Raw genomic sequence first — 25,754 nt, 5'->3', positions numbered from 1 at the left:
TCAAAGCCATGTCCAAACAGGCAAGACTTGCTTCCTTACCCAGTGTCCTCATCCCAGTAGTAATATCCTTTGCTAGGATATCTGTGCTCCAATTTCTCCATTTGAGAGGTTCTATAGAAGGTTCCAGTTTTGTATGTTTTCTTCAAGAGACGATTGTGGATGTCTGAGAGAATGGAAAATGTCGTCCCCTTAGGATAGCAAAACCCTACTTGGATCCAGTCGTTCCTAAAAATAGCAAAGACCCACATTATAACAAGTCGACACAGGACTCTTATTTTCCTGGGCATGCTAGAAGCCAAACTAAATAATTCACTCTGAAACGCAACTTAATTTTTTCCTGGCCAGTTAGAATTTTAATGGTTTGGGACAAACCAATGCAACGTAAATTAGACACAATAACCATGGGTTAGTGAAGCAACTTGTGTCAGAGCTGACTGCTACACCTGTGACTTCCATGCACCAGGAATGAATTAGCTCTAGGCTTCTAAAAATGAACCGTGTTATCTTGCAGGGCTTCCCAGGGGAGGAAACAGGAATCTGAGATGTCAAATGGAATGATGGTGAACTCGATGGACTTCCTGGAACAAGCATGTTCTGAGGAAGAGCTCTGGAAGAGCTCAGGAGGTGATGACCTCACCCATTAAAAATGTGCAGTTACATTATTGGGCTGGAATGTTGGAATTTGGTCGGATCACTCACTTGTTGAAGTTGATGAGCCATATGGCCAGCTCTTCAGGGGCTGTCTTATCCCAGTGGATGGTGTAGCCTTTCCTCAGAGTTATAACTGGCTGATACTGCTGGTAATGAGTGCTTTTGCTCAAAGCCCCTTCCAAATAGAGTGGGTGACTGTGGTAGTCATTTTTTATTATTTTCATTTTCAGGTTGGCTGGCTTGTAGGCTTGAATGTACATCTAGATGAAAAAAGGAACAGTAAGGGTTTAATGAATGACAGTAAAACACAAAAGGTGCAGCTACTCAATAGATGTGAACTGGCACAACCACCAGTTGGCCTGTGACTTCAGCAGGGACCTGTATGCCCGACGCTTATATTAAATTTCTTAGGCTTCCTTTTCAGCAAAGTAAACTGTTTTCAGAAAAAAAGAAGGATCATTTCCTCATCCACTGAGTTCAAGAGTATGTGCCAGTCACGGCTTCAAGCAGGTCTGCAGCAGGGTTGAAGTATTTCACAGCGTTAGTGGCAACCCTCCGTGGTGGGACAGTGCCTGCCTTAGACATCTGACCTCTACTGAACAAGGACTCTCTGTCTGGATTTCAGAAGCATGAAAGCCAGCTCAGTGGTTAGAAATTGGCTTTAGTGGCACTACACAGAAAAAAAACAACAGTTGCAACACCCAAGGCAAAAACAGGAGCTACGCACCAGAGGAAAGTGAAGACTCTCTCAAGGCAGCAGCACTCGGAGCTTGTGTGGTCAGGAGAATGGTTTGGCGGTTACACAACAGGATGAAAGATCATGAGGGCCGAAGTCAAATCGTGACTGCTCAGCACATTTCCCATAACACTGTGGGCAGCACTTCCCTCCGCAAATCAAGGGAAAATAACTAGCCACAAGCCTATAGATTTATGACTATTAATCTGTTAATGCTCACGGAGCTCTCAGGGGACCTCAGGGAGAAGTTGTTAGAGCTGTTAGCAGTCAAGGCCAAAGTATCTGAAAATGTACCACAGTATCCTCATGTCCTAAACCACCTGTGCAGACACGCAGATAAACAAACCCTGAGCACCCTGAAAAAAGTCCATTTCTAAAGGTTGAGCTTCACACTGCCAAAAAATTTTAAATAAAATAAAGTTATAATGATACTGCAAGGTAAGCAGCTGTACCTGTGCAAAGCGTCCGCTGCAGATGGAACCTCGCCAGTCAGGCACGTCAATGCAGTCAGGGTGCTTGATTAACCAGTTATCTTCTTTTATCAGGTACGAGCCTGGATATTCTGACACAGAACCATCTACATCATGAAAAACTGATGTTTTGTCACCATCCATATCCAGATCATTGAACCAGGGGCCAGGTTCTCCAAAGAAGACCCTTGAGGTAATCTAAACAAAACAGTGAAACACGTTGACATCTCCAGAAAGGAATTCATCACTTAGAGTACAGAGCAAAGGATGGCTGTGGTCACTAGAGTGGCTCAAAGGACCCATTTTCTGCCTTAATTTGGCATTGGGAAGTAGCTTGGACAAGAAATAGTGTTGGGCTTGTGGGCCAACTTGTGCATGAAGAAATCTGTGTATGCACCAGCATCGCCATTCTTTAAATGACCACAGATTTTGGCTGCTCAGCTTGAGACATTGTAGGCTTGATGTTCAACAGCTCTGAGGCCCCATGACTCCAGATGAAGTCTGGGGTTGCAGGTCCTCTGAGATACCATTTATGTGGGAACAAAACTATGAGCTTCTGAAACTGACCATCCAGAGACGGAAGCATCAAAATAATTTTCAGCTGAGGTGGTTTTGTTAGTTGTCAGGAACATCAGTGCCACTTGGCACAGGCATATGAGGATTGTTGCTGCCTGCACACCGCCTCTTTGTCAAGCCTGAAGGCAGCGTAAAGCTGGGTCACACACTTAAAAGGTGTTTGATTTATCAGACAGAGCAGACACACTGCCTTGCTGACCATGGGGGAAAGGCTAAAACAACCAGAACTTCAGCATCAGCTGTGAGAAGGTTTGTTTCAAAATTCTGGAGGGCGGTTCAGGAGATGGGGTAATTTCACTAGAGCCACTTTACCTGTTGTCTGCTAATATATTTTGAAGGTTTGAAAGCCACATAGTCACACCGATGCTGGGAATAATCAGTGACCTCCCCCGGGAAATGGCTGCTCAGGCAATTCTGACTGATATTTTTATCCAATATAAATAAATGTCCTGTCACCAGCCTGCCTGGTGCAATGTGAGAGAGTGACTGAGCAACACTTTTAGGGGAATTTTGCGTTTCCCACCCCATTTGGCACAAGGATGGAGAGTCAGCCCTTTTGCTGACAAGAAAGGAAGTCTGCTAATTTTTTTTGAAAGTTAAGCAACCCAAATCATTTCAGTCCCAACCACTTTATTTATTTATTTGTTTGCAATGCTTGGCAGTTGGATTTAACAGCTGCTAGAGGTGAACCTCAGCAAACCAGTTAGCACATATTTGTGCAAGCAAATACAAAAATAACTCAAAAGCACAGACCCCAGGATGGGTTCAGACCAGCACCCAGAAGTTCATACTGTAATTCAAAGGCTGGCAGACCCTTTTTGGATGGGCTCTTCTCCCATTAATGTCTTCAGAACTGGAGTCCCAGGAATTACCCTGGTGTGCAGGGCTGCAGGATTACCGTGCATCAGCTCGGTTTCAATGGCCATTTCCCAAAATCAGTATTTTCTCCTTCTAGGTGAATTACACCTTCCACAGCAGACTTCCTTCTGTTGTTACTTTAATATTATGCTGCTGTTGAAAATAAAGGGGCAGATTCTTCTCCCTCTTTCACAGTTTCTGAGACATACAGAAACAGAAATTATTTTCACTTGAATGTCACTATTTTTTTTTGAACTGATGCCTGCTTCTGGTTTGCTGCAAACCTGTCAGAGAATTGGATTTCCTTGTCATTTCATCCATTTAATTTTCTCTTTCTTAGCTGCCACCATCTGTGTTAAACTTCTGTCAAAGACAATGGGAAACCTCCTGGAGATCTCATGTTTTCTCCTAAAGGCTTCTACACTCTTTTTACCCACAACCCCATTTCCAGGACAGCTGGAAGGGGCTTTTCTGAGAAGGATAACTCACAGGGACATCTTCAAAATGAATGTCGGTGACGTTGTTGTTGGGGCAGCTCTGCCAGGCGTTGTTGAGGCGGAAGGCCAGGGCACTCGTGTGCCGGCCGTCCAGGGCAGCGAACTTGCGGAAGGTGCAGTTTTGGACATTGATCGGTCCATCGTAAAACTGAATCCCTCGAATGGGAAAATCCCTAAAAAACATTTGGAAGACACAGTGAGATTTGGTTACGACACATTAACATGAGGATGAGAATCTATTCTAGACCTGCACAGTCCCACAGCACTTGTTCAGCTGCTTTCATTTTTCACAGCCCTTAGAATGACTCCTGAGTTCATGTTTTGGAAGAGAAGGGATTTCCCTCCTCCTTAGGTCTGCGAAGTCCTCTTATCCGTGCAAGTTCAGCTCAAGTTCTCTTGTGTCTGAACAGATCATCTTTATTTGCTCTGTGCTCCTCCAGGGAAGGAACTTAGAGCAATGCCAAAGCATTGACATAAAAATGAATAAATTCGTGTTTGCCCTGAGAAATGAGTTCTGCAGCAGTGAAACCTGAAACTCTTCAGAGCCATGCAGACTCTTTGGGCTGAGTAACGGCAGGGCTAAAGTAAGTCCCACCACATCTTTCAAAGGAACTTGGAGAGAAACAGTGCAACTCAACTGCAATAAAAATGGATTTGAAAACAAGGAAAGATCTTGCAATCTATAGGGCTGAAAAGAGGTGAAGGGGCAGAGTAATGAACCTTTATTAACAGCCTTTTCTGATATAATCTGCAAGGTAAAGAAGACACCATTTTTTACACTGATTAAGTGAACAAGATACTTAAACTCCTTAAGAGGCTAAGATAAAATGTTTCAAATTTCACTTATGGTAAATAAATTTGATCTCTTCCTCATATGAATGGTTTTCCTTAGACAAGACTTGCCTGCTCCTGTGCATTTGTTCTGTTCCTCTGAGTTTCTACACACAACACCCAAGATGAGATACTCCCACAAATATATACGTAAAGAATATTAGAAGGAGAGTCGTAGCAGACTGGGTTTTCATTATTACTATAGTTAATAATAAGCCTCCTGTATCACTACCAACAACCAAAGTTGAGGCGTGTAATATAGCAGAAAAAAAATCGTCTGAGCTATGTCTTCCCTGTAGGGCTAGGTTAGGATAACTGTTTTTAGGAATAACAACAAAACATTATTGCACTTGTAAACCAATCTGTAGGACTAAGGTCTAGGAAGAGGCCACACACGAAGTTCACTGGCCATTTCAAAACTATTTCACAAAGGCATCAAATTCCTGTAGCACAGCAGCGATAGTAACAGCAGCTTTGAGGACATCTGTGACCGCATCTGGGCCAGTTCAAGCGCAGGGAAGGGCTTCTAGGAGCTTTCCTGGCAGCTGACCTGGACAGAGACTGCCACACTGCTCAACCACTGCTGAGCACATAAACAGCAGTGCCCAGATAGCACACAGTCCTCTTGCTGTCTACTCAGCTCTGCTTGCGAAGAGGAGGGGGAAGGAAAGAGGAGTTTGATGCTGTCTTGGCAGCCTGCAAGTATGTACCTGCCAGCAGCAGCTGCACATGAGGACTTTGGGATCAGGAGATGTGAAACCAAATCCTTTGTGTGTAATGGTTATTAAACCAAACAGCACTGAAGAAACCACACTGGGCTGGCGTTTGCACTGGGAGTGAGAACAGAGAATGCTTTGATGTGCTGAGCTGAACTTACGGGCCGATGGGCAGGGTCCTTCCTCTGTGATCCAGACCTCCAGGTCCCCAGATCTCATTGTCCATCATCTCGGTGCCCAGGTTTCCACTCTCACCAACAAACAGGCTGTTCTTGATTTCTTGCTTTGAGCCATCATCATGAGGGAAAGTCCCACCACTGGGAGAGAAAAGCTGGAGGTGAAGGGGCTGCTCACACCCATCCCCACCAGCTCTGCCCAGGCTGCAGGACAACCTGTGCCACACTCACCTCGCCAAGGTCAGGCCAATGCCGTTGTCAGCAAACCTGCAAAGAGGAAAGCGATGCTTCAGAAGAGGTTCGGGTTTGCTTTGGTTTATCATGTCAAACTAAAATAAACAACCCAATGAGGTGGAAGGCAGCAGGGCTTAGTTACTGAACAGTGTTCATGGGGAGGCTCAGGATTTTCCAGATTTGTTCCGTGTCTGGTTTTGGAAGATCTTTTTTGGCACATCTTGCAGCACATGCAGATCATATGAAGCAGCAGACATGCACCTGATTGCTTCTAGCTGAGGTTAAGCTGGTGATCACTGGGCATGGTTTATTTGTCTAATAAAGCTTTTTCCCTGTGTCTAATGACCATGCTTTTTGCAGTAAAAAGATCGTGCTTATCTCTCACTCCAACTGGCTTTTGTTATTTAACAGTGCTTTGCCTTACACACACCTCTGTGCTCCTCTGTTTATGTGTCACGTACTCCTTCCATGAAACAAGTTTACAAGAGGAAATGATATAAAAGCAGAGAAGTTTGGCTTCTCCTTCATAAACAGAAAGAAAGAGATCAGATCTTCCTTATTAAAAAAAAAAAAAAAAAAAAAAAAAAAAGTCTTTCCATTTTGCTGAAATTCCAAAGCTTTTAGATGAGATAAAGCACAACTGTTGGTCCATGACTCCTGCTTACAGAAAGGCTACAATTAATATGATATATGAGTAAGTCTTGATGGTATCTTCACATTGGTGTCACTCTTAACACATCTGTCACTGATCCCAGCAAAAACACCCGCGGAGATCCCACTGCAGAGTAACACCCAGCTTTGTCCTGCTTCTGTCTGTAGATGGCAGCCCTTCACACGCCATCGCCTCTCCTCGCTCTCCAGCCCCATAAGCGCACGCAGTAGTTTGTATACTGCATGCCACATTAACATTTGTTTTGTTAATGTAATACATAAGTCTTCTTGTAGCAACAGAAATGGAAATTACGATGGCTATAAAGACAATTACAGTTTGATGTCTGCTTCCTCAAATCCACATACGTTCATAGGTTTGCTGCTGGAAACTGATGAAGTACTCGGTCTTTTAGCAACCGCCATATGCTGCATTTGCTCCGTAAGAAATGCAAATATCTCAGTGACATGAGCATGTTCCTCGAAGACAACACTTGCTGGTCACGGAATGGGCTAGATAATTCTAGTTCATAAGTTCAGAAGAAGCACAGACTGTACTACTAAATATCACGTTTCTGCTACCATCTCATTCTCACCAACCTGACCAGTTGCTAGAGCCAGCTTATAGCACCGTTTACTTTAAGAGGTTTGGGTCACTCGAAGGTAAGGCAGCTCTGGCTGGGAATTGGACACCAGATAACGGTGTGACAGCTATTCCCACCAGGGTTATCACAATATGCCTCATAAAGCAGCTTTTTCCTTTTTCTCCTCTTTCTTCATTGAAGTTGATATCAAGAGCCTGGCTCAGCAAAAGAAACTGCAGAAGATCATCTGTGTTCAGGGGCAAAACAAATATCTGTTCTGACCAGCACAGGAAACAGCCTTCAAAGAGCACAACACGCCTCTGCCCAGTCTCTCTCCCTCGCTGCTGTGATGCATAGTTTCATGTCTGCTTCATCAGTACTTGCTTATTCAGCATAACAGTGAACCACATAAAACTGATCTGTGCCCAGGCTTAGCCAGGGAAGGTGGTGGATTTTACTGCTTTCTTTTCAAAGCGCCTCATTTTTCATGTAAAAAATTAGGTTTTATTTTTAGTTATTTGCATCTGCGTGTCTGTGTGTGTCAGCATCACACAGAGAAACAATCTGAGGGATCTTCGGTTCAGACAAAGCAGGTTTTGTTTGTCTAAAATAATGCCTGTGTTTACTTAACGTTTCATCTTTATTTCAATCTTGGCCATACGGAAGGTGCAAAGCAATATAAATAGTCTGAACCACAGCTATGCTCGCCATAAACACCAGGCTGAACTCTGAGAGTTGAAATAAGGCAAAACTCACTGGCAGTTGTCCAGCCACACATCTCCACCCCGCAGCCAGGCCCCGTGATCCTGATTCTTGTAGGCAATAAAGCGCTCGATTATTGCAGGTTCCCTGGGCTTCAAAGGGTCAGCATCTTTGTGTGGGCTGTATCTGCAACCAGGAGAGAAGAAAGGTTGGCGAGGGAAGGTGCACAGCCCTGCTAAACATCTGGTTTCTGCTAACTCAGGAACAGCTTTGGGACAACAGTCCATCCAAGCAGTGTGTCTCGTCAAGCAGCCATGGCCAGACCCAGCTGCCAAGGGAAGGACGGTCCAGGTAAAGCAGTTGTAAAGACCTGCTCCAAGATTCCTTTCAACTTTCTATTATGGTATTGCTGATATACTGCTGAAAGCACGGAAAGTTTATTATTGCTCCCAAAAGTCTGAGATGTTTTTTAATCCCTTACTGTTATCCTTTAGCATATTCCTGTTATTTAGATAAATATTCTTTTGTTTTCCCTTTTGAGCATTCTTATCTCCTAACCTTGGCTATGCCGTGGCAATGAGTACTGCTGCCAAATTTTCCTTGCTGTGGAAAGGAATTAAAACATCTTGGAGAGGGGCTGAGAGTATGTCCTTTGTTATTCCTGTTATACACTACCCAGGACACATTTACAAGATTTATTAACTCTGAAGTTCTCAAGTATGATGAAATATCGGGCTGATGTAGGAAAAAAGCAGACACAAGTGGAAACTGCAGCAATGTGTGCCCTCAGCTGCTGCATGTTGGCCACCACTTGGGCCACAGGGTCTCGGCAAGGATCTGTCTCGCTACGGTGATGCTGAGCTCGGCTGTCATTTACCTGGTCCTGAGGCACAGCTCACCCTTTTCCTACTGAAGGGGCATCTTCTATCATACTACACAGCTTAGAAAACCTGACAGATGAGTATCCAACTCAGTGCCAGCAACGGATGGTCTAGAGATTGAAAGTCATGCGTCGCCAATGGGTAGCAAGGCCAAGCTGTCAAATCGCTAACTGATATTCAATAGTGCTTTGCTTTGTTTAATAAGCCATCATATCTATCTGAAACTGAGCATCAGGCTGATAGGGTTCCAGTAAATGAATATTGCTTTGGCAGCTTCATCACAGTGAATTTGCTTTCAGAGAGTGATTTAGTATCAGCCCTTGTGAATTCCCCAGACATTGTTAAACACAGATATTTTGAGATGGATTCCAGTTTCATTCACATCTGTGTATAACTGGAGGAACGCTACAGAGTGCAGAATTTGGCCCAGATATTTAATGCTGTAACTGAATGCAGAATAATCTCTCCAACTGTCCAGCCTACCTCAAAGTCTGCCCCAGCCAGTCCAGCTATAATCATTTATTCGGTCTTTCACTCTTGACACATGACAAGTGGTATAAATAATCTGAGCTGCAGCCTGTGCTGGTGGGTAATCCCCAAGCAGAAATATGACTGCATTATGAATTACTTGGCTTCCAGGGGCCATTCCTGCCCTTCTATGGCAAGGGACAAATTGCCTTTTGTAATCACTTACTGTGCCTGTGGCAGCAGGCACTTTCCCAAGGCACGTGTTCAGCGATATGAAATAGCAGCATCAAGCTCCCAAGAGAATTTGCAGATGCCTGCAGAGCAGGCTGCTCTTAATAAGTTATTTTATTAGCAGTTACTTTTATTATTGAATTAATGATTTCAATTAATTGAGCCTTAAAATAATGTAAATAATGTTCGCTTTTGATCATCTTTTGCCATCAGCTGCTGGGCAGGGCACTGGAGTGATGTGGGTCACAGGATAACTGATACCTGAGCTGCTGGCTGGGCTCCCCTGGGGAGGACAGAGCCCACCCCTGAGATGCTTGCCTGGTGCATGACTACAGCAATCCCGGTAACCCACGCCCCAGAGATGGAAAGGAGAAAGGAAGAAATAACAGCCATTCTCCACTGCTGAGCAGAGGTTTTCAGCAGGTTTCCCTTCCCTACATGGCTTCTTCTGTCAAGAAACCCATCCATGGGAGAATGTAGGTTGGGTACAACTGGAGGCAATCGGTCTGCCAGAAAAGAAAACTACGAAACTTGAGAATATTTAAGTCCTTTTCTCTCCCTGGGATTGGTAACTAAGAGCCAGACTCAACCTCTAAGGAGATAAAAGGGTGCAAGTGAGGTCCTTATGCTATTACACTTTGCCCACAAGAAGCCTTCTGCTTACATCAGCCTCCTCATGTGGTCAGCTTTGGGGGAAAAAAAAATCAACAGCATTCCCAGAAAATACTTTAATTTCTTATTCCTGGGAAACTCTTGCAGTAAGTGCTGCCGAGTGGGGCTGTTGACCAGACAGCATCTAATTTTCTTGCTAAACTACAAAAATACAAAAGTCAATGGAACACCCTAGAGTAGATGTAACATCCATGCCAGCTCAGCTCAGAGCTAAAGAGCAAGGACAAAACCAGAAGGGTGTGGGTGCTGGGGGTCCCTTGGGAAGGAGAATGGAGAAGATGAAGTTAGAAAGTTGTAAATCTAAGTTAAAACCTTTCCTCAATAAAAGCCATCATTGCAATGATTCTTGTCAGCTTCCTTGGGTGCTCTAGAGAAGTATTTTCCAAACCAAACTGTGCAAAACACTTTACCTCCCAGATATCAGTGTCAGGATAGGTCTTTTGTCCTTGGCTGAGGCTGGAGTGGTTTTGACGCCATTATCAATGATCATTCCAGCCTGAAAGAAAAGATAAATGCAATATTACAGCATGTTTTTATATTCTACAGTTCTTTCCATCTCCAGGCTCTGCCTCCAACTGTTCCAAGCCCAAGTCATTTGCTCGATCCTAATGACTGCTTCTGCTAGTAGCATGTGAAACAGACTATCCAGACTTGCACAGACCCCCCCCCCTCCCCAAAGCACCGCAGATTTCCAGAAACTGAACCTCTTGTAAATGTGTGCATCATCCCCATACACAGAAACACCCCGCTGCAGCCTAAAGCCCTCTGTAACAGTAACACACAGCCCCATGACATGGCACGCTAAGGGTAAATGAGTAAAGAGAAGGCGATTAGACACAGCGGCCCGTATTTATCCCTCTAGAAGCTGTTCAGTTAATTGCTAACATTGGCAGTTGAGGTCTATAATTAGACAAGCTGCCAGTAGATGCTCCTGGAGGCACTATTTTAGGAGTGCAGCAGCAGAGAAGCAGCCTGAGCAGAGGGAAGAGCCTCTCCAAATGCCCAAAAGCCAAGCAAAGCGGGTGCTGGCCGACTCTGTGTGCTCCCACGCCAGCACGCAAGCTGCTTTATCTGCAGACACAAGTTTGCAGTGACTTGGAGTGAAACAGAAAGCACAGGCATTAATAGCTTGCAGACCCAAAGAGCTGGTGCGAGAGGGTGGTGTTTTTTTCGAGGGCAACGTTCCCGTTGCGTGTAGACTCACCCGGTAGTTGGAATGCGCGCGGTTGTTGGAGAATTTCCCCATCGGCATGTGCTCTGAGTAGCCAGGGGAATACATGCCTGCCGAAGGGCCTGTCGGCACATGGTGCAGAACAAACCAAAAGCCTGTTTCCTGACAGAAAGAACAGACATCTGAGCCTTTGCTTCACCGTCTTTGCTGATCTACCTTAGCCCAAGGTTTTATCAGTAAAGCCACAAGACAGAAGCCAGAAGATTTCAGGACAAATCACAGCTAGCAGCATTGACCTGTATAACTATATGCAGTAAAAAGTTTAACACACACACACACACACACACACACACATTCACACTCACAACCAGCATCTTCAAGGTGCCTTAACTTAAGCTCTGATATCTATACTGAAGCTATAATCAAGACTTTCAAAATCCATAACACACACACACACACACAGATGTCCTCCTATCAACACGTGCGCGCATCTTAAAAATAAGATAATTTTATTTAGTTGCTTAAAAATGTATCTAGGAGCCCAAATCTAGATAGACAGTTTTGGAACCTCTGGAAAGACCGCATTGCTTTGTTTAAGGCTTAGTTTGCTTGTTTATTTGTCTTAGTAGGAAAATAAAGGCTCCTGACGTGACCAAGAATTCTTGTGGAATTAGCATTAGTGCCGACTGAAATTTCAGAGCACCATTACTGTACTGCAATCACCACAATCATTGCCAAAGACTTCACTGGGACTCCACAGCCACATTTATTTAATTTATTCAGGCTGCACACTGGGCAAAGGCTGGGAATTTTTCTTAAAGCCATCCAGCTCTAGAAACAGCAAGTGACAAGAAGTGTGGAGCAAAAGGAAAAGCATTCTTTTTTATTGTCAGAACAAGCCACGTTAATATGTGTCTCCATCTAGCAGTGTCAAAAATGCCTGAGTAACAGCAACAGGTTCTATTCCAGCAAGAGCCTTGCAGGGCTGTAACCGGTCTGAGTTGTTACCAAACACGAGACTTCTGCACTCACTTCAGATCCCGCAGCTGCACAGTTGATGAGGTTGTTGTGTGGGTTGGCTATCCAAAAGGTAGATACGGCACTGCAGGTCAGGAAAACAAAGAATAACATGAAAATGACACTTTGAGCACACACCAGGGTCACCCACCAACTCCCCCAGTGCAGGCAGGGCCGATAACTCCCCAGATAAGGGGTCCTGCCTCAGGGGCAAAGGGAATGGTTTTTTCTTTCTTTCTCGTCTCATACCACATGTGTCCTCTGAGGTTTGACAGAGAGCATGGCCTTATCTTTTAAAACTCTGAGTATTAAATGAGGAATTTCTACTGCCATTCCAAGCCTGCTATGAAGCTGTCAGATGTCCATCACTTTTTATGATAAGATGAATATGTTGTTGCACAAGTCACAGAAAAGAACTTTGCCCCCCAAATAATCCCTCAGGTTCATCAGAGACTCGTTTCATCCAGGGACCTGATGAATTGCCTCTTAAGGGCTTTCCAAGTGTACTCCAGTACCTGCCTTCTCCAAGAGCTGCTGTGATTCATTAACTTTATTTGCTCCCACCCTCCTCTGCACCTCTTTTGGGACAAAAGGACTCCATTTGTCTAATGTATATAAAAGACTCTTAATTGAAAGATTCCCATCAAGGAGGAAAGACCAATCCATCACTGTCCATCCCCTGACATACAGCATTCATTAACCGACAGGCACATGAACTTACAGCCAGCAGACTGGGTCCCTAAATCTGCCGGGTGAGATTCGCCCCCCTGCAGGGGATGGACCTATGGAACCCTTCTGTCTATTTCAGTCTTGCTATGAAGGACTTCATAGGGGCTTTAGGCCAACGGATTTTGCTGGCCTTAGATGAAGTTTTGTTTGTGTGACTTTATCATGAAAACATTACAATTTTTTTTTTTCTATTTTGGGCATGGGACCGGCCTAGAAAGAAACAATTTGAGATTATTTATAGACTACCTCCTGCTGTGGAGGTGAGGGCAAGGACATTGTATTTCCACAGTGACCTGTCTTTCAGCCCGATCCCATCTCTCAGAGCCACGTGGACTGGGAAGGTTACTGTGTCATTTGGCGCAATCCTATCGTCTTATTTTCTGTCAGCGGCTGCCTGCCTGCCTCTTCCAAGCTGACGGAGCCGCAGCTGGTGCTCATCCCTCGTCCCTGCGCCGGGTGCTTGGCTGCTGCCCTAGGAGCAGCGTTAGCATACTCATGCACTTGCAGGCTGGATGAGCCCGGTGCAAAACACATTATTTTTCTGATCAGACCTTGAATTCTTTCATAAAGGAAAAAGTGGCAGATCAAAGTACCATAGGACCTTCTCATTAGAACTCCGCCTATCATTCCTAGCACTTTTTCATATAACAGTCTTCAAAATGACACAAAATATGTTCCTCTGACTATTAAATGGGTTATCAGTGGAAAACAGGCACAATGGCTGATTAACTCTTATTTTATGAATGGAGACACCAAGTGTAATTCATAAACAAACACAGATGTGAGAAAGAGCATTGCATGAATTCATCTCTTTTCCTTGCCAAAAAGCTAAAAATATGTTTCTTTGGACAAAACCCCAGTTTGTTCTGAGGACAGAATGGATGATGCTGGTACAGTTCTCAGCAGATTGAGAGTATTTCCAAATAAAAGAAAGCCCCCGAAGATTTTTAGCTGTTAGGCATCAATCAGCTTCTAATTGTCTCATTTTCAGGATGGAAGCCTGGCTCCAGAGAGTTTCTTGTTGACTTTTTGTGGGTCAGAAATTTCGCTTTTTTTTTTTTTTTTTTTTTTTAGTTTAGATTTTCCCCCCCTCCAATTACAGCAGAATGAAATCCTGGAGACAAATCTGTACTACAGGCAGAAGTGCTCCTGTCTCCCAGCAGCTTCAATACAGCACCAGTGCCCTGTGGGCTCAAGATAAATCTTCACTGTGGAAGACCTCCCATTCTCTTGCACAGGGGTCTTGTCCTCAAGATGATCCACCATCAATTTTAAACTCTTAGAGGCAAGCTTGACATCCAACTTTTAATGGAAACTGTTCTGAAAACAATGTGAGTCCACAGATCTTCTCCAGACCGCTTGCTATGCACCCTGGACCTCAGCTGGGGATCTGCTTGCCCAGCTGCTGAGCACACAGGTTTTACTTTAATTTGTACTCTCTCAAGAAGAGTTGGGGGGGATGGGGAAGAAAAAGAAAGATAATTAGCTGTGCACCTTGATTTTTGGGGCAGAAAAACTGCAGGAAAATCATGGAAAGGAGGGCTAGACTGGCCTTCAGGAGCTCAGTGAGTCCACACCCTGCCTTATGACAGGGTCAGCTACAGCTACAGTAGTTGTGACTGGCATTTCTCTATTCAGTGCTTAAAAATCACTGCTAATGTGGAACCCATTAATTCCTCTAAGAAAAAATTCTAACGCTTAACTATGCAGCCAAGCTGGTTGTGTTTCTTCTACAGTTCACCTGATTTTTTTTCTACAAGGCAACAGAACAGCAAAAAGAACTTGTAAAATCCCTTCTTATTGCAAATGCTTCTATAATCCTCATCTAAACCTCAGTTGGCAGATCTGCAAGGACACTTAGAGGAAAGGATCTTTCATTCTTGGCATTTTTCAAGTTTAATACAGTGTTTGTGGCAAACAGAAGTTTTGAGAAGTTCTCATGGAAACGTTTTAATGAGCTCATGTATAGACAGACTATTACAGACCCAATGGGTGTAAACAGTCTTTGATCTTTTATTGTCAAATTCCAATCCTGTGCTAAACCGCATTTATTATATTATTTTGGTTTCACTCCACAGTTTAGTTAGACTGTGCCAAATGAATGGATAATGCCAATGCTGTATCATTAAACAGTATCCGTTCTTTGCAAATAATGACTTCTGAATTAATGGGAGTATTTTCAAAATCAGCCACCATTCAACATGAGCACTAATGTCAGAGCCCAGCCCACTCTGAACTCAGCAACATTTTGCTGAGCCATTGGGGTCAAGATTCCGTAAGGCACAAGGCATCACTGTGTACATCAAAAGAGAGCTTTTCAATATCTGAGGTAGCAACCATCTCAACAGACTTTAGGCTAAAAAGGGAAATGACACCCTAAGTGTGGAGGCATCTAAATAGCAGAAGGATAAAGATGCTGAGGAGACTGCTCCCCCAACCTCTGGGGCACGCAGCCCTAACCTCTACAGATGACCACATAATCTTATACATGGTATGCTATATCTACGGCTAAGTCCTGCAAGGAAAATAAATAAGAAAAGGAAGGCTCCCACTCACCTGCAGTCCTGCCTGGGTTTAGGGATGTACCCTGGGTAAGCACCCTCTGTGATCAGCTTGCACATCCTGCTGTCTCGGTCGGAGGGGAGCAGGGTGCTGGGTTTAACAAGCAGCCCAAGGCAGTGATCAAACGTGTTGCGCTCTTCTGGTCCATCTTCCGTAAAGAAGCAATGGCCCAGTGCATCATAACCCACCACATCCTTCACCTGCATGTACAAAACAAAGGTCTGTGTTCAGGTTTCATCCTTCAGCCACCACATAATAAGAAGAAACTTTATAGTAACGGCACATAGGAATGTCAGTACTCTCTTGAACTCAGAGTGTATAAACAAAAACAAAAGCAAGATCACTCTCTTCTCTTAAGAGCCTATAGTCTAAGCAATAACTCCAACACTTAAATTTAATTAGAATTTGTCATCACCTAGGAAATGCTCATTCCGTTCTTTTGTCTGCCTGTGAAATTAGAGACTGTTTTAGCATAAGGCTGGAAAAAACACCGGATGGGGGGATGAATGGAGAATGTTAGATGTTCAAATCACATCTGGGCTCATTCATCTTCACGTGGAGTTACACAAGCAGCTACATAAAAATGCATCTGAAAAATGCAGCTGAGCTGAAAAAATATTTTTTCAGGCTATCAGAGAGGTGGCAAGTTGTTTTCCAGACAGGCTGGCTTGTTTTTGGTTTGACCTGATCCTTTTTTCCAAGTCATTGACAGAAGCTTTACTTGACCCTGAGACAAATCAGCTGGTGTTAATCAGTGCTGTTCTGGTTTTGGTTGTTGTTAACATTGGGACACCTTTGTGCTGGACAGAACAATACCCACCACAGAAAGATCTGAGAAAACAATTTCAGGAGCAGGTATGTGAATTCGAAGCCTAAAGCTGGGACTGGCTGAGAAACAACAGCTCTCAGACACACCATGTCCAACAAGCCAGTTGTTGGTGGATATGTCTGGGATATGGAAAACTAATTTCAGGTCTCCATTAGCCAGGCGAAGTGCTGGCTATCCTGATCTCTCTCCTTGCTCTTCCCATCAGCCATCACCCATCAACCACCTTGGACTTAGAAAACCATCCTGCCAAAGCTTAGCCTGACACCAGTGTGTTCCTACAAATGCTCCTGATGAAACAGCCATTGCCATGGGGCAAAAGACAATATTAAACTGGATAGAAGACCTATTCTTTATGGTGTCATTGAAAGAGCTGGGCACACAAGCACCCGAATTATTTTTGTAAACAGGCCTGAGACGACTCTGTCATCTACATGCCTCATTCTCAAGGCAAGGAGCACAAATTTCAAATAAAATCCCAAGACTAGTGTTGAAATTATTACAAATATGTTCTCACATAAGAAAGAAGTCTTTGCTGCCAAATCTATTACAAGCTTACATGGGCACACACATCTATTATGTATCATCCATGCTCCAGTGTAAATGCTCAAATCTCTGAACAGGAGTCATCACAGTAAATTAAACACAGCTAAAAAGACCTGCAAAGTGCTGCATTCCTCTAAGCTACCTCTCTGAAATTGACTGCTAACTTCCCGAATCTAATTAGATGATAGCTTTTGCAAGGTTGATGCTTCTTTATTTAGGTGTAAAACATATGTACTAGACAGAAGTGTCCCTCCTTGGAAGCATGAGCTGCCCCAGCCTTGTAATTGTAAAGACTTCAGCTGGGGCAAAGCCCACCTCTGTGCATGGGGAGTAACATCGCTGAGACGATCTGAGAGAACATCTCCTGGTACGACGAGAGAGGAGTGAAGCACTGGCAAAGGGCCTCAGAGCCAGAAAATGCCCCTTGTTCTCCTAACTCATCCCTGAAAGCCCACAGAACAACCTGGAGTTATCAGCCAGGGACCTGGTCCCTAACATACTTGTCACCCTCTGTCTGATTAATTACTTTCCCCATATCTCATCTCTCGGTCAGCTCTGACTTTAGTTTCCTGTGCGTGTTTTCATGCACGAGCCCAGTGCTGAAATGCTTGGATAGCAAACGAGATGCTTGTTCCAAAATCACTTTTCCAGTGGATTTAATTTTTCATTTGATTAAAACCTTCCTAATAGTCCAGAATCTTACTTTAACCGTGAGTAATTTATGGCCAGATAATGCATTTCATTGTAAAACAATTGCAGCGCAGTACAGCTGGATTACTAAAAGCAGATACCACTGAAGCAGTTAGAGAGTACAACCTCTCATTCCATGAAGCACAGCTCTCCCCTGGATTCTGCCAGACTGTTTATTGACCTCCATTTAACTTCCCTCCCCATTGGCCGTTTCTATTTTAGCTTGCACACTGGGATGCAGTGGAGAGAGTGGGAATCAGAGCAAAGTTTCATCCCTAGGATTGCAGTGGCATAATTAGGTGGTTTTCTGGCCAATGTACTAAAGAAAACATTGGGCAATTATTGCATTTTCAAACAATAACTATGGTGAGAAAAGAATTTCTACAATTTGTTTCCAGAAAGACCCTCTGTGCCTTGCAGTGAACATGATCTTGTAGACAAGTGCAAAACAGCCCATCAGTGAAGTGAGCTCATGTTGAGACAGTGACTTTTAGCACACTGCACAGACCACAAAAAAAAAAAACATTTCTGTCATTATGAATAGCTGGACACTTTTCTCCTAGTATTTTCTGTGTGAGTGTCTCTGAAGTGACAGCAGAAAAGTTACAGCAAAGCAAGCAGGGAAGTCTGTATTACCAGCCTGCTTTAATGACAGTTAAAAATAACTGATACCCCTCTCCCATTTGTTAAAGCATTTGCACAGGTACTCAGCCACAGTCATGCAAGAAGCCCCTTTGAAATCCACAACCTAATGTTAAGGCCATCCTTAAGTGCTGTGCTATGCGGAGGTTTAAGAGCCCAGCTAGGTTTTTTGTATGGTTATTTCCAGCGTGTGGTTTGTGCACATCATCAAGGCAAATTTTCCCTCAGCAGAGTATACTTTGGGTCTACCTGATCTCAGAGGGAATGAATGTTACCTGGGGGAGGTGGAGCTCATCTCTGTTTGCACAAATGATGTTGATGCAGGTAGAAACAGGTAGTGCTGCCCAAGTAAGAAGACAACAGGCAACTAGGAAATGTATAGAATAACCATTGTACTCATCAGAGACTCGTGGTTGTCTGTGAATGTATCTGGGGCAGAAGGAAGAGGAAAGGAAGGAAAACAGAATCAGAAAGCAGATGAGGAGATTGTGGTGGGATCATTTGATGAATCAAGGCATGGAGCTGCTTGACTACAGATGTCTATCACAGAGCAATGAAGCAACATCTAAGTGATGCAACCTTTGGAGAGTGTCTTCTGTGACGCAACTGAACAGACTTGGTCAGATTGTTTTATTTCACTGGGGCTTTCTTTTCAGCTGTCAGTAATAATTATACAGTTAAAATAAAAAATAGATTAAGTATTATGAGCAGAACTTAGTATTCACTAATTTTGATAAATTGTAGTCAACAGAGACTAAATTCTTGACTAACTTTTCAGATTATATGTCCTAAATTCTAAGACTTCTTTTGGATGCCTTGTCATAGAGGCAAAGCACGGTCGTTTAGGGAATTGTGGCTGTTGAGTAACAGTAAAAGAGAATCAAGCTGCTTCCGTCAGCTATATCAGCCTGTCTAAATTTCATCATGCCGCCTTGCCTGAAAAAGCCTGAGCACATGGATCCCTATCCCATGGCACAGTTGTCAGCTGGAGAAAGCACAAGAGACAGAACTATTTCCAAATGCTCTATATGAATCCATCTGTCTGACCGATAAGAAAAATACCAGGTTCTGGGTATTTGGTTCAGCAAGCACTCATCAGTAGGGAATGAAGATCTCACATTAGCTCCAGAAGCAGGGCTTTAGGTGTTCTGCAGCTCATCAACAGCTGTGCAACCTCGTGCACCCAAAGACTGTGTTTGTGGTGCCATTGGTAATAGCCCATGATGGTGTGACACACAAATCCTGCAACGCTGCCCTTCCACTCTGCCCATTAATTGTATACTGACCTCCTGTACGGGTGACTCCGTTGGAAAGATGCCATATGACCCTGAGTGCCTTATATAACTTACATAGTAGAAGGCCTTTTTTCTTCAGAAGCTGTATTCACTTTGTAGGTTTTTAGAATCATGTTATAAACTTAGAAGGAGAGAGAGGTCAAAACCCTAAACCTCAGAATCAAAAATAGCAGATAAAAGATGCTCTGCTTCTGGAGCTACAATTTCAATGCCTTCTATTCAACTTCTGTGCATTTTAATTATGCCTGTGACTTCTCCTTCCAACGTTGCCACTTTTAGAGGCTGCAGTCTGCAGCACTTGCCAAAAGGAAGACTGTAAGTTGAAGCCTTCCATGTGCTGGAGTCAGTAAAGGAGGAAGCACACATCAGCAAGTAAAAGGGCAAAAAGCGTGTCTTAGCTGGGCATTGAAAGCAAATGCTATTTCTCAAATAAATTCAAGGAAAAATAGATTCTTACAGGCTCCTACCATTAGATGGTACGATAACTTTAAAATGATGGTATGGTTATGAACCACACGTTTCTTTCCCTCTGCATCCTTACCCTAAAGAAGGCACCCCTAGAACTGGGGAGAATCCGAACATGTTCTTACCATCTCTGGTGTGCTGTAACTTATCTGGTAAACATAGGTCATTTTATAGATTTATCCTAGAGGACTTCTTCTTTTGGAGAGTAACTGACAAATCAGATCTCTGCGAGTGCTTAATGTTGTGAATGGCATTGCAAACACAAACCTTTGTTACAGGAAAGATGAAGCACACTTAAACCTGATTACCCTCTTTAAAAAAGCAAGCTGTCTGTCTAGAGATAAATCCAACTACTCATTAGAGATGGGCTGGTCTGCAGACATCTGCACACAGACAAAAGCTCTGCCTCCTTTGAGTCGTGCCCAGCCTACAGTGCCACATTGGCCTCCTCCTTCTTAATGCAGGTTGAAATATGCCTGGAGTATGTAGCCACATAGTCAAGATGCAGAGGAGAGTCAGACAATAGCTCCAACAATAAAACACATCACCCGGCAGTAATTAAGCTGTATTCATGCTGTGAGGAAATATTTTGACTGGTGCCTTGATCTCTCAGGTAGACATCGGGGCTTCTTACCAGCAAACCATTGGATCCATGGACTGTGACACAGCGGGAGAAGGTATGGTGGATGGAGGCATCCTTCACGTACGTCGGAGGGTTGTAGCCTCCTTTCTCATCCACATCTCCAGCCATATGGAAATGAATTGGGTAATGTCCCATTGTCTGCTGGCCCATATATTTCAGTTCTAGACCTTCAATGTGGGTAGCCTTAAAATTGAGACCAATCTGGAGAAAAACAGAACATCAGTCAAGATATATAAAAAACTGTAGAGGGCAAGACGGAGAGGGATAGGGAAGGTTGTACGGTATCTGCTAGAGAGATTTACTGTGTGGAAGGGAGTGTATGGCTACAGAGTGAGGGAAGGAGGGTCAGGGTGGCTAAGGGGACTATAGCTTGATCCCACCACTGCTGCCATGGCTACATTTGACTTATTTTAGAAGGAAAACCATATGCATTTAATGTTTTCCGTGAGTTTCAATCAGCTGGGCTCAAATCAAACTCCCTGGGCTGAGCATCACCAGAATCTGGGGAAAACTGAGATCAGGATGTGGAGACTGTATCTTGGATGGGTTGAGCACCAGCCTGGCTGGCTCAGCAACATCTGCAGAGGTGTGAAGGTGCACTTCAAAGCCAAGGGACAGGCAGCAGCAGCAGGGTGGATCTGCTGCACTGTGGGGAGAGGCTGTTTGCTCAGCCGCTGACACAAGGGATTTTTCTCTTTCTGCATCCTGGCTTCCTGGTATGTGAAGGTGTGGCTGGGAGGAGTAAAGTGCAAGGAGAGGGTTCCAGCCCTACCTTGATGTGTCCCCCGAAGGTGTCGAAATCAAAGAAGGAGCATAACTTGTTGCCGTACTCATAGCACCGTCCCTCCATCTCACCCATCACCACGACATTGCGGCTCAACAGCCCCACTTCTGCCCGCATGTCGACGCCATCAACGACTTCACCAACGTGGAGGTATTTTGCTTTCCCTAAAGGAACAAGATCCAGTTTCAGGGTTACTCTGCCAACACTGCTGTTTTCCCCTTGTGCTTCCTGTGGTGGGGTTAGCGTGATAATGAAAGGAGTAATTGAGTCAGCAAAAACTGTTGGCCGACTCCTCAAAGAAGGGAAGGCTGGAGCACAGGTGTTGCCCAAGGTCGTGCTGAGATATTTGCAATAGAGGAAGTGGAATTTTTGGTCTTAAGTTGCTTCATTTAGCCAGGGAGTTAAACCAACAGTCTGCCAGATAAAACACATTTCCTACCTTGCAAAAGGATCACTCGAGACCTTTTCACTTTGGATTACAATCACCTGGGTACGAATGCCCAACACAAAGAAAATTGATGATGTAGCTACTGAAAAATCTAAATCACCAAGGTTAGCTCAGCACTTCATACAGCGAGACACGGGGAGCTGCTCAGATCCCACAGCACTAATCATGGGCGAGCATCGGTCTGATCCTGCACACGCCATGGCTGTTAATCTAAGCAAGGAGAGGGCTGGGCAGAAGGCCTTGTGGAAATTGTGAGTTAGGACAATTGCAACCCCTCATCCAGCTTGTGGGCTAGAAATCTCCTGCTGCCTGCCCTCCCAGACCTCTCAATTTTAGATCCACCTACATATCTCCAACTTGCTCTCAACACTTCCCTCTGCCCTGGTGTCGTCCGAGTCAATGGGATCTTCCATCTACCCCATGCCACATGTTCCTTTGCCAAGCCAGGTTGCTCACAACCTCTTACACACACACACTTGGCTCAATGGAGAGGTTAAAAACACAGAAAGCTTTCCCTGGCCTGACCAGAAAGGGGTAAAGTCCAGGCAGTGTGGATGTCTAGAAAGCAAAATAATCTCTCTGCTGTAATTTCATTGAAACATATTCATATTCCCTCCTTCCTTCTGCAGCTTTCTGCAGTGAATGCAGTTGGGAAAAGGTTCATCTTACTGACTACATTCTGTATTATTCCAGTAAAAATAAGTAATAAACCCTTTAAGTAAACACTGAACTTTAAGGAATGCTACACGTGCACGTATTTAACTTCAACGGAACCATTCAAAAGAGTAATTAGAAACAAATGGCGAGCCTGAAGCCTGGCTATCGCTGCAAAGCACTTTATGCCTAAGCAGAGGTGCCAAGTCAAGGGGAGGATTTTGAACACTGAAAGTCTTGGTTTTAACCAAAACATGATGCTTTGACTTTATAACAAAGCTAAAAAAACACCATTCACTCCCTCTTTTTCCTGGAGCTGGGAGCAGTGTAGTTTGATGGCAATACTGGGATTTGGGAAGGGTGAGCGCTCTGCCTTGCTCCCCTGCTCAACTGCTGTTTTGAGGGATGGGGGTCACACTGACACATGGGCCCTCCACCTTAGCACCCTCACCTTAAAAAAATGTAATTGTGAAAACACACTCCCCGTTAACTGGAGGAGTGGGGATGGCAGGACAGATGGACGCTGTTACCCAGGGCTGCAGTGGGAAGATGAGGCTCCTCTGAGCTCTGTGCTCAGCCCCAGAAACGAGAGGCTGCAAGGTTTGCACCTCACCCATGTTTGCAATTGCCTCCCTAGAAAGACCCTGGGCTTCCTTGTGTTGTTGCCCTGAAGCCAGCAAGTCTCATCAGGTGTGTGGCCAAAACCAGACTCAGCCCATCCAAAAAGCAGCTTTGCTTCCCTTATTCACATACATTAAAAATGCCGCTGCAGTGTGTCCTTCACACGAGGATGCTCTGGGCTGGATCCTTGAGGGAGTCTGCTAAGGAGCACAGCCTCTTATTACGAAATGGTTTTTAAGCTGTTATTTTTCACTTTCCCCCAGAGATGACCTTTCCTTGATTTACTGAAATGCAGGAAGAAGTGCAGATAATCATAAGAACATCCTATTTCAAGCCACATCTCCAGGATTTGTAGCAGTGAAATTAGATAGGCAGTTTTGTTATTCATGTGCTGAGCTCTAGAATAATAAATGTCATGCTTGCATGTATTTAATTTAATTTAACACCAGTCCAGACATGCAAAATAGTGTAAGCACTGAGAGGAATGTTAAATACGGACTAACCAGTTTCTAAATATAACTTCTTGGGTGCATGTTTTTCACTTTGTGCTTTTGCTGACTTGACTTGTTTGGAGATAAAAGGAGAGATGGAAAGCAATTCCCTTCCAATGTAAAAGTGGATTTTGAATAATAGCTCCTTTAACAGAGTTTTGAAAAAACAAACCTCTCCTCAAGGCAGACAGAAATTCAAGCTCCCCATGGCAATGGGAGCCTGTGCTCCTGAAACAGCTTTCAGGAGACTGACCCTGGCATAGGAGCCCTCAGGTGCTGTAAATGCCTGATGGAAACCAGCACCGGGCACTTCCCATGGGGTCGGGAGCACCACAATGTGCATTTATAGACGGGTGGCACTTCCAGGGAGCTGCTGGGGCATGTTCAGTGATGGGCATGAAAAAAAACATTAAAAGAGGTTGCTCTGTGATGAATTCAGGGAGTTCACATGGAGATGGGAGTGTCTCGCTTGACAGAGTTGCAAATTTGAAGTTAGGCTGCTCCTTGCAGCCCGCATGTGGCATCTTCCCAGGGAGCAGCCGTGATACCCGAGACCCTGGGCACTGACCACGGGCAAACCCAAGCCAGTGTTTTGCGAACAGGCACTGAAGTTGTTTGATACTAAGAAAGGCAACAGTGTGCTTTGAACATGGGAGGAATGTGCCGGCTGCTCCAGCACCAAAGCTGGTGCCTGCGATTGCCCAGCCGCCAACAAAGCCAGGGCTCAGTGATTCACCATCTCCTCCTTTGGGCTCAGTCTCGCTGCATCGCCTACAGACAGATATTGCCTCGCCACCAAGCCAGGCTTGTGCCATGTTATCATCTAAACCAAACAAAGCCTTGCAGTGACACGGATTACATCTTCCCACTACCAGCCTGTGTGACGGGCTAGGAAAAACCGCCCTGGGTTTGCTGCTCTATTTGTCATAGCAGTGCCTCCAGTTACTCCAAAATGTACATTCACAGGGAACAACTTCTAATGTGTGGGCTTGCCTGGTAGAAGTCTTGAGTCAGCAAAATATGAGCACATTTCCATGCTTATTACTCAAGACAGTGACTACTAAAGTCACCAGTTGTTGCTAAGAACAAGGTAATTATTAAAAGAAAGTATGCATTAAGATAAACATAGATGATCCTCTAATCAAGGGCATGCTTATGTCAACATAGCAATTCAAAGCAGCGTCTCTCCAAACTGTACAAACTCCAGGAAAACCTGCCATACTTGAACCTACCCATAAAACCGGAGTCTCAGGCCTTATCAAACCTAGGAAGGGTGGAGTTTTAAAACTATTTCAGCTGCTACAGATGTGGAAGAGTGCTCAGCTCTGGCGAGGTACACAGATGTCTCTGAAAACCCTCCCAGGTACACTCATGCATTCCTAAATGCCTTGGATCTAAACGACACAAACTGCTAAATCTCCCTTTCAGAAGTGAAACAGCCACTTGAAGGTCTGGGTTTGTGAAGATAAAGTGGAGCTAAGATGCTCCTGTTTTAGTTGTTTTTTCTCTAAAGGGTCTTTTGTTCTCCTTTGTGCTCTCTAAAGCTAAGACCTTCACTCTCATGGTCTTTTAATGTTTCCTAAACAAAAGTTTTTAAAGGAAATGCTAAACACAAACTTGTCTGTTCAAGCCACATCATCCAGTGATAGTGAATCCTTCAGGGCATCTTTAAAATCAGGGCACATTGCAGATGCCAGCCCAGACCTCTGTCAGATTTAGCATTTTTGCCGAACACTTGGTATCACTGGTGGTAATGCCCCTATTGCTTATATGTAATAACCAACAAATGTTCACACAAGCATCCTGTCAAATCCTAATTGTTCTGAATTATCTCAATGGGGTTTGCTATTACATCCCTACGACACAAGACTGTAATGCAAGGCGGAATGGTTTGGGTGAGCTGACCAGTTTCTTGAGTGATGTAGTACAACCACATGTCTTAAAGAATAGATATTCCTTGAATTCATAACTTTTATGAGGAAAATTAAGTTTCCAGTAGAAAGACATACAGCAGAAATTACGAAACTTCATAAGGAGTTCAGAGCCAACTAAGCCTTTCTTGGGACAGTTTTCTGCTGGGAAACTCATCCTATTACAGCCCTTCAACCCTTTCCTCCTTCAAGATCCTGCACGGTGTCCCGCAACGGTCAGAAATACACCCTCTGTTGTAGGAGTGTGAAGAGCCTTGAGTTCATGTGGGTATTACTAGGTGTACGCTTAAATGCCGTGTTGGATCAAA

General features: G+C 44.2%; 1 protein-coding gene across 2 annotated transcripts in view; it reads right to left on the bottom strand.

Moving 5' to 3' along the window:
- The window catches only part of CEMIP (cell migration inducing protein, hyaluronan binding), a 51,090-nt gene that overhangs the window by 6,545 nt on the left and 18,791 nt on the right, over positions 1-25,754 (bottom strand). For both annotated transcript variants that reach the window (XM_010081097.1, XM_010081098.1), the window contains exons 11-23: positions 21,290-21,465; positions 20,509-20,718; positions 15,405-15,610; positions 12,135-12,204; positions 11,136-11,264; positions 10,342-10,427; positions 7,734-7,865; positions 5,743-5,778; positions 5,497-5,652; positions 3,781-3,961; positions 1,840-2,055; positions 700-911; positions 40-225 (exon numbers count right to left, since the gene is read on the bottom strand). In XM_010081097.1, the coding sequence (XP_010079399.1) occupies positions 40-225; positions 700-911; positions 1,840-2,055; positions 3,781-3,961; positions 5,497-5,652; positions 5,743-5,778; positions 7,734-7,865; positions 10,342-10,427; positions 11,136-11,264; positions 12,135-12,204; positions 15,405-15,610; positions 20,509-20,718; positions 21,290-21,465 (1,996 nt within the window). The remainder of the gene's footprint in view (positions 1-39; positions 226-699; positions 912-1,839; positions 2,056-3,780; positions 3,962-5,496; positions 5,653-5,742; positions 5,779-7,733; positions 7,866-10,341; positions 10,428-11,135; positions 11,265-12,134; positions 12,205-15,404; positions 15,611-20,508; positions 20,719-21,289; positions 21,466-25,754) is intronic.

The sequence above is a fragment of the Pterocles gutturalis genome, unplaced genomic scaffold (assembly GCF_000699245.1).
Source record: "Pterocles gutturalis isolate BGI_N339 unplaced genomic scaffold, ASM69924v1 scaffold7244, whole genome shotgun sequence".
Taxonomy (NCBI): Eukaryota; Metazoa; Chordata; class Aves; order Pterocliformes; family Pteroclidae; genus Pterocles; species Pterocles gutturalis.
The sequence above is the reverse complement of the archived record's forward strand: the minus strand, read 5'-3'. Positions and strand labels throughout refer to the sequence as shown.